This window comes from Glycine max, chromosome 3 (genome assembly GCF_000004515.6).
Source record: "Glycine max cultivar Williams 82 chromosome 3, Glycine_max_v4.0, whole genome shotgun sequence".
NCBI lineage: Eukaryota > Viridiplantae > Streptophyta > Magnoliopsida > Fabales > Fabaceae > Glycine > Glycine max.
The window spans coordinates 44,791,891-44,806,571 of record NC_016090.4 but is presented as its reverse complement, the minus strand read 5'-3'; the positions used below and the strand labels follow the sequence as shown (position 1 = coordinate 44,806,571).

The 14,681-nt window shown below is 31.5% G+C and overlaps 1 protein-coding gene across 1 annotated transcript; it reads right to left on the bottom strand.

Moving 5' to 3' along the window:
• Positions 1–2,047: 2,047 nt before the first annotated feature.
• On the bottom strand, positions 2,048–5,504 carry LOC100776340 (formin-like protein 11). Its single transcript, XM_003520756.5, has 4 exons — positions 3,911–5,504; positions 3,631–3,821; positions 3,209–3,444; positions 2,048–2,828 (listed from the first exon to the last, which is right to left on the bottom strand). Exons 1-4 carry the CDS (start codon positions 5,155–5,157, stop codon positions 2,115–2,117), a joined length of 2,388 nt encoding a protein of 795 aa, XP_003520804.1. The 5' UTR covers positions 5,158–5,504; the 3' UTR covers positions 2,048–2,114.
• Positions 5,505–14,681: the final 9,177 nt, after the last annotated feature.

Genomic DNA, 14,681 nt, shown 5'->3' with positions numbered 1-14,681 from the left:
ATGGCAGACAAGGAGAGACTTGAGAAGAAGAAATATCTATACTTTTTATTATTAAGAAATTTCATTTTTCTTCACCTCTTTAAAATAGTAATAAAGTCTCCTTTTTTACCCCTCTTTTTAATTACGGTTGTAGTCTGTCGATAATAAATACAATCTCAAAAGCATGTCAGTGAAAATTTTATGAACTTGACACTTGATAAATCTAGGTTCTAATAAATTATTTCAAATTAGAAAAAATTGGAAAAGAAATCGAAGACGAAGAACAAATAGACACAAATCAAATGTAGTCACATCACGATCCCGGCGTTTGTTGCAGTCGGAACGCATCTCTCGCGGGATCTAGGGTTTGATTTCGAGGTCGGTGACATGGTGTGGGGGAAGGTGAAGTCTCACCCATGGTGGCTCAGGCACGTATACAACGAAGCCTTCAATGCGTGCCTCTGTTCTTATTATCTAATTACTCCAAAAAAAAAAAAATTAGTTGGATTTTTTATTTTTATTTTGGATGGATTTAAATTGAATCACTTGTAACCATATCAGATATTTATTTATTTATTTTAATGAAAGCAGTGGCGTATTTAGCCACACTAACACAAGGATTGGGACGGATTAATGATCCAATAATGTAATCAAAGAAGCCTTCAACATCCTCCTCTAGGCGGAGGGGGAGGGGCGGAAGAAGAGGCACGATCAGTGAAGGAGGTGTTAGATGCTTTCTGCAAGGCGTCTGGTCTTAAGGTGAATGTTCAAAAGTCTCATTTTCTTGCTTCAAGTAACATCTCCAACAGGATCCATTACCTATTTTCATCACACAACGGATTTGGGTAAGTACTTGCAAGGGTCGTGTTCCAAATAGTGATTACGCAGTTAACCAGATCAAAACGACTCATGCAATCGTCATTACGCACATAATGACAACACCAACATCCGCCTTCGACGAATGCAGTCAAGCTCAACGTGGATGGCAGCTCTCTGGGTAACCCAGGACCTTCCGGCTATGGCGGCCTTTTATGAAATTCTCAAGGGGAATAGATTCAAGGATTCAAATGGCTTATGTGGACATGTTACTAATCCCTATGCAAAATCCATGGCTCTGTTAAAGGGAGTGCAACTAGCTTGGGACAGGGGAGATCGACACGTCATATGCGAGTCAGATTCACTCACCAGGATGACACCACATTTCACCCATATGCTTCTGTTATCAACCCACTCAAGGAATTCAAAACCAAGAATTTGTTTATCTCAACAAAGGAGAATGTGGATGAAAGTTTGAAAAAAAAACTATTGTTATAACACTCTTTAGTCCACACTCTTGGCAAAGGGAACCAGTGTGCAAACATGCTTGCCAAGATGGGATCCTCAGAGCATGACCCTGTGACTGTTCTTTAGTCTTGCCCGCAGCAGTTAGCATCCTTACTGTTTGCAGACGCCACTGGTGTCTTGTTTCTGATGCGCTAGCTTTCTTTTTAGCTTTTGTCTGTGTTCTTTAGTTTCATTCATGAAAACAAAAAGCAATACATGGTCAAGTCATGAGCTCAAATGGTATTTAAAAAAAAAAAACAATGTTGTTTAAATAACTCAGTTAAACACTGAAGTTAGAGATGCTCTATGTGTCATTAGTGTTGGGATGGACATTCATGATTTTCCAAATAATATATAAGTAAACAATCAATTAACACTTATTATATCTTTATTTTTTATTTTTAATCGAAAATATTAGTTATTAATTTTATTACTTATTATATATTCATAATAATTTTTCCCCTTCCTATTACATCATAAAAGTATCATTTATCATATTTATATATAATTTTTTTCTCTAGGCACACCAAGGAACACTAGCGATAATTTTATTAACACCCTCCTTCGGATTTTCTGTTCCTGATTGGTTAAATTTTATTTAAAATGATTAATTTTGATAAATTTTATTTCTCAATTAATGATTCTCTCTTGAAAAAGTTAAATCTATTAAAATGGATGATTTTAAAAAAATTATAACCACTGGCATTCCTCATTTTCTAATATATATAAATTCCCAAACACGATGTTTACGTTCAAATAATCAAATTATAACCATGATTCCAAAACATTTAAACACACAACAAGGAGATTCTCTACTGTAACCGAATGGTGCGAGGTGATTTCGTAGACGACCTTTTAAGCTCATTGCAAACATTATCTACCATCTCCAGAAAGTCCCTCACGATCACAAAGATTCGAAGTGGATTCGACTCTTCTTTACTCTCATCCCCATGAAAATACTCTGTTATTTCTTTGACACGAGCCATGACTCTCCCTTCACATCCTTGCAGGTCCTGTACCTTTCTCTCTGCATAGTTCAGAAACCACTTCATAGAAATGACAAAGCTCTCACTCTTTTCATCCTCACACAAAAGACCCTTTACCAGGTTCTGCATGTTAGCCACTCCACTTGATAGGTTTGAGATAGAGCTTGCAAGAACATCCAAGTCAATTGTGGCTGTCTTCTTAACATTGCATAACTCAGCACTTAGATCAGAAACAAGTTCTAGTCCTATTCTTTTATAATTTTCTTCCTTCTCTTCCTCCGTTCTGTTTTCGCTTTTCTGCCCCATGATCCTCTCTGAAGCCTTGATTCCTTCCGAGCGAACAATCTCCTTAACAAAGAAATGGAGCAAGGTTGTTTTACCATCTGTTCCTTTAACATCAGCAAGCTTCAGAAGGGCGTTGAGTTTGAAGGCTCTGGCACCTCCCCTGATTGTCCCAACGTTCATGCGGTTTCCTGTTTTCAGCACTGCTTCCAGCAATTTCAAGAAGAACCTGTTTGACCTTAGTTCCTTGCACGCTTCCTGGTGTCACAAAAAATCCCAATGTCATTAAAAAAAAATACTAGCAATACACTCTCTGACACGAGAATTTATTGTATAGTTTGGATCAAACTTCATGTGATACATATTCGAGTTTTACGATTTGCGGGAAGAGTTAATAAAATTCACATAGAAATTAGCTCAGACCAGTCACTGATTATACAATAATTTCTTCTGAAACACACTTCTTATAAGTTATAACTTATAACACATTTATATGTGGTTAAAATTTCATGAGTGAGGATTTTTTAAACAACCTACATGACTACACTGTTTTGTAATTTCCAATAAAGTTTTCTCAACAATAACAAAAATTGTGCAACGAGCTGTTTTCAAAGGGTGTTAAATTGTTCAGTGGCTACCTCTAGCGTTGAAAAAGAGTTACTGAGGTGAAATAGTTCATCTTCGAAAGTCTCTCTGTAAAGCATGGTTTCCACTCGTTGAAAGGCAAATGGTACGCTAAGCATTGCTCTCACAAACTTTTCAGCAGACCCTAGTTCATTGACGTCTCCTTTGTAGCTTAAGAGCTTAGCCTCTTCTTCCTTCGTGGGTACCATTTTCACCAGTGCCTCTAGTTGTTCCAAAGACAAGCCTTTCCCTGCATATTTTTTTTAAAAAGATATTCGACTTAGCAACATTAATTAATTCTAATACTGGTTTTATATTTAGCATATACATAGTGTAAATGATGAGCATGCATGTTGTGTTGGCGAAAACATTAGTGGTCAAAGCATAAATTATGATTGCATATTTAATTTTGAGTTTGAGGACGTTTATCATTAACCTAGTATCAGGGCTTCGCATATTTGTTCAGCTGTGGTATTTAGAGCTTTGGAGAGAATTGCTATGTTTTGAAACCGTTTTGGCTCAAGTACATGCTTGCTAGGAGACGGGGTTTTGCTCTTTGTTTCGTCGTTCTTCACTGAGTTTTGTAAATTGTAGCCAAAGAGTGACTCGATCATTACCTCGTCCAACCTGGTTGAAATTCATCATGTGCTTAAACTGTGAAGTTAAAGCAGATAGAGATAAGATATTAATGGCTAAAATTTGGAGGAAAATCTCACTCAAATGAGCTTGTTCGTAGCTTATCCCACACCATTGTTCGATCTGGCGTGGCTCTTACTTTGTCCCAGTGAAGTGGTTTGAGTTTTGGCAGTGGAGAACTTCCACCCTTACCTTGAGGAAGTAGAGAAGGTGGAGTTTTGATTGCACTGTTAATGTTTCCTTTCAAAAATGGAGGTGGACATGGTGGGGGAGGAATGCTAGGTTGACAAGTTTGAATCTTCTTTTGTTCATCTTGTTGCGGAATGCATGGTGATTGCGATTGGTTAGGTTTTAGTTTTACCTTTGTAGTTGAATTCTGAGGGGGGCAAGGAAATTGATTTGTTGAAGAGATTGAATTTCTAGGAGAGAGACACAATGTTTCTGTTTCACTTACTGATGAGTGAGTATCAAAACATGAATGAAAACTTTCGTTGTCTGATGGAAGGCTATGGCATCCTCGAAGGACAGTTTTTTCTCCAGATGAAGCTTTGCCACATTGATATTCCAAATCCTCATGAACAGAGAGAATTTCCTTTGTGGAAGAGCTACTAGTGCTAGCCTTGTCATATTCTTCTTTACGCAACACTTTCTTCTCATAAATTGTACGTTTGGGGGAATCATGGGTTGAAGTACTTCTATTTTGTGTGTCACAAGTTTGTTTCAAACAAGTGAGGTAAAACAGATCAGGGGCAGAGTTTAAACTCACATTGCTTGATGAATTTTGGTACGTAGACGTACATCCTGTTCTTTCGTTCTTGCTGAAGAGTGGCATTGTCCTATTGGGTTTCCTTTTGTGATTTCTGAATTTCTTGCAAACACAGACACACCCAAGTGCACAAATTAAGGTAGCAACTCCACCAGGTACTACAACAGCTACTATTGTTGTTCTTTTTGCCATGCCTTTATCTTCTTTTAGAATCTTGTGAAGTGGCAAGTTCCTATGTGAGTGATAGGAATGAGGGTGCACGTGCAGCTCCGAAGCCGGAGCCGGAGCCAGAGCCTCAGCTTCGGTGTTGGGTGACAGAGAAGGTGAGAGGGACACAAAGTTAGAGTCAGCAACATTATAGCATGGCTTTCTTGTGTTGAACATGTTGAGTCCAAGCAAAGTTCTAAAGTTTTCCACTATAGGAGTTTGCTTGTTTTCATTCTCATCCATTCCTGAGATTGTCTCAATCTGATTTTCATTTCCTGCTGCATTTTGCAATGACAAGAATATCAATATGGTAATGATAAAAACCATGCTGTGAGCCTGAGAATCAAGACCCATTTGCTGCCAACAAAAAGTTCTCTCTCAAGACATCAATATGCACCTTTTCCCTCTTTAAAATCTTTTTTTTTTTTTTGTTCCATTTACTTTTTCTAGGAGAGAAAAAAAAGACTTGTTATTTGGGAGAAGAAGATCCAGAACTGTATCTTTAATGCTACTCCAAGGAATCCCTGAACCTGGCAGTTGTTGTTGTATTGCTCCTTCTTTAGTTCCTAATCAGGGAACTCAATCCCGTCTCAGTTCTCACCATAATCAATTCCACCCTATATGCATAACATAACACTGTAACAGTACTATTAATGCATAACAGTGGGAAGATCCTTCCCACTGGACCACATGACCTTGACTTATTGCTTTTATCTTGTTTTTTTTTTAAAGCTATTTTGTCATAAAGTAAATGGGAGCTACTCACTAATTCTCTCGCTCGTCTTGATCAAACACCGTGGCCTACTCTCTTTTTCTTAGTGTTAAAATTCAGGATAAAAAAGTACAATACCATATAATTTGAGTCATGGTCGTTGCCGTTGGATAAAGATTTTTAGTAGCTGAAAAGTCATGTAATCTAAACAACGTCGAAGTGGACAGTGGGTCCCGTTTGGTTGGACTTGGCTAACTCTCTACGGGTGATCCTACTACATTTATCCATCCAACCCATTAAAGAGGAGAGATAGGTCACGTGGGGACCAGGTCTAGGAGGCAAACTATTACATATTACATATGAGTGATATTAGATTTAGTTCTCTTAAGAATTTGATGATGAAAAAAATAATTGAAAAAAAATCTCACTAAATGTAATTAATTAGTTTAGTCATCAATAAAATTCAGTATTAATAATATTGTAAGAAAGAAAAAGGCTAATAATAAGGTCTTGAATAAAGACTTGTTCATAAATCACAATATTTTATTAATGATTTTGCTCTCAAATCATTTATTTCTTGTTGTTTTCTTGGTCCTAAGAATGCTATCTATGAATTGTTAAGAAGGATGTCTATTTTTTTTACCATTAGAGGAATGGGATTAGATCTAGAGGAAGAAAAGGAAAGGGGATTGAAGGTGTCACATTAACAATAGGATGCACACCTATGGACAATGATCTGGTTTTTGACAGCTGCTTGCCTGCTACCTAAAACCTTATGTATGTCGCATTCCCAATCTGTGTTGCAATTGCATTCAAGAGGGCAATCCAGTTGTGTCAAACTGAATTGATATCATTTAGACACAACACAAAAGCCTAACCTTATCTTTCTTTTTAGTTACTTTTTAAACCCCATGAGCGAACTCTTGACATAATGTTAGTGCTGTAACATCAGATGAGATTTAAGAATTTCACCGAGTTTTCTTTCTAATGGTGCAATTCTTAAGAACTTAAAATAGGTCCTACATTAAGGATTGATGCAAAACATTAAGGATTTACACAGAAATAAACTTGGTTTACACTTGATGTTATTTATTTAAAACAAATAAATATTTTCATTACAAATAAAAACTATGATGATTATTATAATGTTATAATATCATATTAGTATAAATTAAATTTAATGCTTATTGTATATTGTAACACCAACTAGTCTTTAAGAATCAAAAGCTGTAAATACAACACGTCTTAAGCAAAGGCTACATTCAATGTTGGCACAATGAGCAACTTCAACCTGTTGCAGCAACAATAGAACAAAGTTGAAAAGGACCTGTTCCCCAACAGGTTAAAGCTAATTATGATGCCTCAGTACGCAAGAATATAGGTATGGTTTGGGAGTTGTGTACAAGGATCATATGGGTCAAGTCTTGGCTGCTGCGGCAAAATTTCTGCTGCACGAATATCAGAATGTGATCCAAAAGTAGCAAAAAAGTTTGGCTTTTAGATGGACTTTATTGTCTTGAATCATATGTGAATTGATTTCTCAAAATGGTTACAGACCTTTGCTCACACATGTGGATAGAAGCTGCAACATGGTTGCGGATCAACTTGCTGATCTTTTATGTTTAAGGATAGGTACTGCCTTATCAGTTTGAGCCTCTTATAAATGCTGATGTACTTGGTTTATTCCCACATTCTGAATAAAAATTGGTACCATCCTCTTAAAAAAATCAACTAGTACATTTCGTAAAAGAATTAACTAATCAAAACTTATTATTGGATTGAAATCTTCTTTCCTTTACTACTTTCTCTAATTAAATACTAGCAAACAATTCATCTAAGAAAAACAACAGATAAATAATAGAAAAAAGTGTTGTCAATTGAGAGGGGGTCAAAGAAAAACACTACTAAATAAGAGGGTTTATGGGGGACAAGATTTCTGGAAGATCTGATTTTCTTAATTCCTTTCTGTTCAAATTCAACTTTGTCCAAAGTTGTATTGTAATTTATCCAAAACAATTGCTATTATAATTTATTTGAGCTTTAAGATTGAATGGATCCTATTGCTTTTCACACGAATTTCACAAGCGTGGCAAACTTACACTTTTATATATAGTGGCAGAGAAGGAACTTAAGCATTAATAAGTGTTTCTGGACCCTTAATGTCATGAATCTTGGTGTAACAATTAACATATAGTTGAAGGCTAGTAATAAAAAATAAAGAATATCATAAATGTATGAAGTCAGGGTATCATGACCGAGAAACAATCAAACAAGGTGACGCAACAGAGAGAAGAAAAAGAAAAATACAATGAAAACCTTTGTTAGAAATGCATTTACGAAGAGAAGTAGTAAATTACTTACGCTTTAACACGCATTATGTAACTTAGGGATTCTTCTTATTTATATTTGATCTGTCTGCACAAACTTTAATGGTTCAAAACTCATCGCTTTCATATACAGGATGAAGGTGAAGTTGACTTAGGATTACTTACTTAACTAAAAAGACTCTTCAAAATGTCTAGGTCTAACTCTTTGCTAAGTAGACTAGACAAAATCTAAGTCTTAAATAAACTAAATCTTAAATGAGTTTGATCGTAAGCACCTCATAAATATCCTACCATATTTTTATCATTATAATATTAGATATTGACCAGGTAATATTGTTTTAAATGTTTAGTTACTTTAAAATTTGGTGTTATTCATATAATTATAATTATTGTATTGTGAAATTTAATTAATTTGGTTAGTATTTTTTGCTTATTATTTATTTATTTTTATTAATATATTATTTATTATACTAAGAAATTAAATTAATTATTAATAATATATGGAAGAGAAAAGACTTAGGTTTGATTCTTATTATGGCCATTATACATCAAAATTCTATGAAAGAGAAATAAAAACACATAATATATATTTTTTAAACTTTTTAATTTTTCATTTATTAGTTATTTTTTATATTTATTTTCTCTTTTTTTATCCACAAGCTAGATCAATTAACCATGTTGCCCAAGAAGAGCGTGAATCAAGAAATTGGGGCCCAATTATTGTCGCATACCGATCCAGCCCAATGTATACGCCGATCCAGTTCTAGTTAACTTCTATCCAGGTATTACTTCTTCTTGATAAGTAAAATTATTTTTAAATCCACAAGATTAATAATTTCCACTCTCACTTTATTAAAAACATTTTTTTCTACTTTTGAGTTTTTTTTCTTAACTAAACATATTTTAAAAACATTTAAAATTATTAGATATGACTAACATTTTTAATTGTTGCGTTCCTCTAAATATCAATGTAATGTTTGAAGCAATTGATCTAAGATGCCACGATCATTTAAATTTAAATTGCAATCCGTCTTACATATATATTACTAATAATTTAAATTTAAATTATAATTACGTTTATCAATTATTTTGATTTATAAAAATTGAATACGGAATACGCGTAGTAGTATATATCATATATATGTGGCAGGGTTGCCAGGATATAGATGTATATTGCCTTTCGTCACAAAAACGTGTATTTTTTTAAGAGAAAAACGTGTATTATTATTCAATATTTTAGGATGTTTACTGTTATTCAATTCAATAAGGTGTTAGGTTTTGATTTTTTTTTTACTTTTAAAAAAATTTTAATTTTTAATATACCAAGAAAATATCTGCGCTTTGATAATTCGACTTTTGTGCCAAATTAAACAGTAGAATTCTGGAATTAGTCTATCTTTTTTCTATACGAAGGAAAAAAAAAATGCTTCGATGATTCTAATTTTGAGCCAAATAAAACAGTAGAAGAATTCCGGAATATAGACAAGAGAATTTTATGATTATTATTAGGAAGTCTCTCTGTACTTATTTTTACCGTACAACTTTTTTTTTTTTTTGGATGTGGATTTAATCTTTATTTGTTGAAAGTTATTTAGGTTAACTACTTAACTTGATCCAATAACATTTTTCAAAAAACATATAATTACTTTGGTCAAATGCATATCTAGTGTAACAAATTAAACAGATCCTTATGATACACAGATGCAGACAAAAAAAGTTTAAACATGAATATCTAGTGCGAACATATATACCAACCCGTATAGTGATGTTAGCTTTGATGCACAATATATATATAGTTTCAACGTGTGGCTCAGCATAGTGATTCTATCGTTGCATAGCCAAGGCTTGTATCTTTGTGCGTCATTTTCCAGTCAAAATTTTCAAATAGTACAGTTAAGTTAATCTAAAACTTTCCGTATGAGTCAGTGATTTGTGGAAACCTACATTTTTTTGTGTATTTCATAATGAGACAGACATGTTATTATGTTTATAAATGGATGTCGGATGAACACATTTGCAATTTGTGTTTCTCTTCGGTACTCAACACCTACTCCTTCTATTAATTCCGTCGTCTACCATTGCATTTAGACAATGTCCGTCAAGTAGATATAACCCCCCTTTGGCATTTTTTCGATAATTAGAGTTGCTTGGTCTCATCTTTCATCCACTTTGACATCTTCCTTGTTCAACTCTTATATGGAAGATCATACTCTTTAATAAGTTTTGAATAATTGTGAGTTTTCATCCTTAAAACAAACATAATTTGAAAAAAAAAACAAAATTAAAAATTATTAGAACGAAAAAGTAAAAAAAAAAATGCTAAGTTGCAAAGATAAAAAATATATTTAAATTTTTAAAAAAACTAAATTTATTTTACGTAAATTGAATTTTTTTTCTCAGAAAATAAACAAAGGAATTTAATGCTATAAAATTTGTTCCACACACCCAAAAATATACATAAAATATTGATTTTATTATTTATTGAAATTAAAATTGAGACTATTACTGACATTACATTTTTCAGAGTAGAATTTAATTTAATTTTCTCTAAACTAAAGTGTTGAATTCGAGTAATGTGATTAAAAATAAGACATTAAGAAATTAGGCCGATAAATATTCATATTTATAATATGGTAACCTAAAAAAAATTAAGACAGCTATAGTTGATATTCCAAAATGTACGTAGAAAGTTTCTGCTGCGGATTTCTGGTAAAACTTTTACAGCTATATACGCCATCAAGCTGGAGGGGAGGGGATTTTCAGAATTGAAATTATTCCCCCACACGAAAAAGTCAAAGCAATAGCTGACTTCTCTTAATTTAGTCAGCGGATACGTTAGTGCGCGATTTTTATCAAAAAACGTTTTCCACTTAAATATATGTATCTTAATCATTCAGCAAAAAAAAAAAAGTATCTTAATCATCCTTTTTATCACCAATATTAACATGGATGTATCTAGTCAAATCTAATATAATTCATTGTTGGATGTGTTGACGAGTTACTGTTTATGCATTCATTTTAATAGTTTTATAAAAGTATGCATACAAATTGTCACGGTTGAAACCTTGACTTCAAACCAATAAATCCGTGGAACACAAAAGTACCTACCTGTATTAATAGATCACGATTGAAATATATATCTCAATGTGAAAGGCGGAACCTTACATGAAGCTACATTTCCTATAAAATTTCGCATAATGGAACTTGCATCTACCCGTACGTACATATGTGTATATACAAGGATTAAATCTTGGATACTTACTCTAAAAACTTATAATTTAAAGAGTGCGAATTTGACAAAACTGATGGTTGAAATACGTGGTATTATCTTAATGATCATATGCATTAAATTTTAATCTAATTAAACGCTTATATATGTAATTTTGTGCATAATATTTACGCATATCTTAACTGAAATCTATAATATATGTGTTTAAGTATATCAAAACATTAAACAATATTTATTAGAAGATAAAATTAGAATAAATATTTTAACATTTTATTGAAAAGTGAAAATATAAATCAATATAAAAATTTTAAATGCTAAAACATCAATCGATTGAAATGATGAGCGTATATGATAGTTGGCCTTTAGCTTTTTTATATTTGGAGTTTGAGATTATGAATCGAACTAATTGAGTTGTTATCCCGATTAAGAAATGACATATATATCACTTATATTTTCAAACTCAATGCTTGAAAAAATTTGAACAAAATCGAATCATTACTTAGATACGATTGGCCAAGTTTATCTTCTAGAGGCATTTAGAGAATTGTTGATCGTCTTAATCAAGTTACTTACCTCGTTTGAGATATAAGTATTTATATAACTTTTATTATTAGTTAATATATAGTATAGTAGTAACTAAAGTGTTTTACTTGAATGAATAAGGTTCAAATTCTACTAGAGGAAAAGTCATTTTTTTTAAGCTCCTAATTAATTTTAATTTTTTGTTATTCTATTTCACTTAAAAATTAATTAATCATTAATTTAAAAAATAATTAGTCATTGTTTTTTTTTGTAAGACTACTAATTTACTTTTTTTATTAAAATATTATTGATATTAATTTGAACAATTATATTTTTAAAGTTTACTTTAAACCTAAAAAAATATTATTGGACAGTCGATACCGACTAAGCTATTCGTTTGACTGAATTATGACAAATTGCCTTCGTCTTCTAGATTGTTGTTGTTCGGGGGCTGTAAACTGTTCTAACCAATTGCTGACAACAATTAATGAAACCCTCTTCAACCTGTGACATTATTTCGTAATTTAGATTTCTTACTTAACATTTATTACAAAAGTAGCTCTAGTAACTCTCATTAATCGCCATTAGTTCATGTAGTATGTTACTACTATTAATACTTCCGTTATGTGGCACATCCCCTCTCGTTAGTTACCAAAAAATGTGTTTTTGTGTTTAGAGTTTATCCCCTTAGACCCATTTAAACGGTTATGTTATGGAGTATATATATTAAATTCTATAATTAGAGATGTTAGAAACATATTTTTTTAATCCATTCCTTCAAACATATTTTTTAATTGATTAAAAATTATAAAATTAAGAAAAAGAATTGTTAAAGATTTACAAAAAAATTGTCATTTTCAAAAAATTCCAACGAATAAAAAACAACGTACGTGATCATGAAAAAAATTTATTAGAGAATATGTTATTAATATTTTTCCTCTATTCCTCTACTCTGTAAAAGAAAATCCTCTATTTATTTAATTGTGTCTTATGTTTGTAGAATTCACATTTAAAATGTTTTTCATTAAAAATAAAATAAAATCAGTAAATGGCCAGCCTAAATTGACAATTTCAAAAATCGATGTAAATTCAACAGTCTTAAATTAATATAGTCTATTTGTAATTTTTGGTAATTACTTTCATTCAACTGTCTTAATTCGCATATATATGTTATAAGCATCTGGCTAATTATAAAATCTCCATTTGTCAAGCATAAAAACACACACACACAATATATTCTTTTGTCTGTCGAGAATATGATTATCCAGAACACGTGTTTATGACACCCCTCCTCCCCTCCCAAATTGACTTTTTTTTTTAATGTAAGATTAATTATTTTAAATATGTAGCTATACGTGTGATAGTATGTAGAAATAAAACTTGTACACATGATATTTTATTTATGCCAAACGCTAATTAATTAATGTCTTCAAGATATTACTTAAGAAATTAAAAAATGAAGATTTATTAAAATTATTTATTATATAAATAATTAATAATATTTCAAAATATAAAAATATTTTTAATAATTATAAATATTCGATAAAGTATACTTAAAATCAAAACTCTTTAAATATAATTCTTGACACACTTATCAGTAAGATTTAAGTTATTACTACTTAGTGAGTTGCATCTCGTTGTTTTACTCTTTAAGAATACGTTGAATTGTTGAATTTAAAAGAAAAAATATGTTTAACAAATAGTATTTTTTTAATTTAATATTTTTAAATAAAATAATAAATTACCAAGAGTATTCTAGCTAGCCCAATTGATTGTGGAACACGTAGGTTGTATGAGTCCACTAATACCCCAGTTCAATTTCAACTAATAATATAAATGTAATATTTAATAATTCTTTACTTTTATAAATATTATATAATTTTCAATTTAAAAATAAGAAATATGTTCTTCTTTTTTAATTCACTCTCAGATGCATCCTAAATTACTAGTAGTGAATTTCACGAGAAAAAGCACGCGGTCAACAAATGAAAATGACCTCTTTTTATCATTCTCCAATCCGATGCTTAAACCAGAGACGTCACGCACATACACATCCTCTATTGCTATTACTTTTAAATCATCACGCATCAATGTTATTAAAATTTCAGTCTAATAATCAATTCAGTTCAGATAAATTAGATTTTATTACAGGCCCAAACGTTAAAACAATAATTAAATGCCTTGTATCATACCCCCACACACACGTTAGCAAATTAATACTACTAATGTTATATAACAACCATTTGTTATAATGACTAATAATGTTAGTTATGGTCAAATTTGACAGACTGTACCCTCAAACTAATTACACACATATAACTACAATCTATAATCTACATTTATAATTTTAGATTTTAAAATTTGAAAACATGTAAATATTATCTAATAGTACGAGCTAGAAACTTATTTTGTTTGGTAAAAAAAAAAAACTTATTTTGTTATCATATGCGACGCAGCATTATCTAAATTAATAGGAGTATATAGGTAAACATCATACATTAACAGTTCAGCCAAAAAAAATAATCTATGTACATTAACACTGACGTCAAATATACAAAAGGAAAACTACACGTACCCGTGTATAAATTAAGGAACATAGAATAAAATAAACAGACAATTTAAAGATACACAAGTTATATAGATAGATAGAGACACATATAAGAAATTTATTTGTTTTAAAAAATAATTCTTAATACTTATTCACTTCAATATTTTTTATAAAATAAAAAATAAATTTATTTGATGAATATCATGATCGATCATGGTTAGAGCCTAGAGGAAAGAAAAATATACATACGTATTAAAGTGCGAAGTAACAAATTTATATACATGCAGTTATAGTAGTATACGCACATAATTTGAGAAAAGTATGACAAAATTTGGTATGTACAGTGACTTAAAATACCATTTTAATTTTTGTTGATGTTCTTGTGTGTGTGTGTGAATAATGAGAGCCAAAACAGTTGTTGGGGTTGATGATTATGTAAGAAAGAATAAAATAAGATGTAGTGGGTTCCTTTGAGTGGGGGCGTCCGAAGAAGCTACGAAGAGGACTAGAGAGGCTTTGAATCCCAACAACTCTTGATTC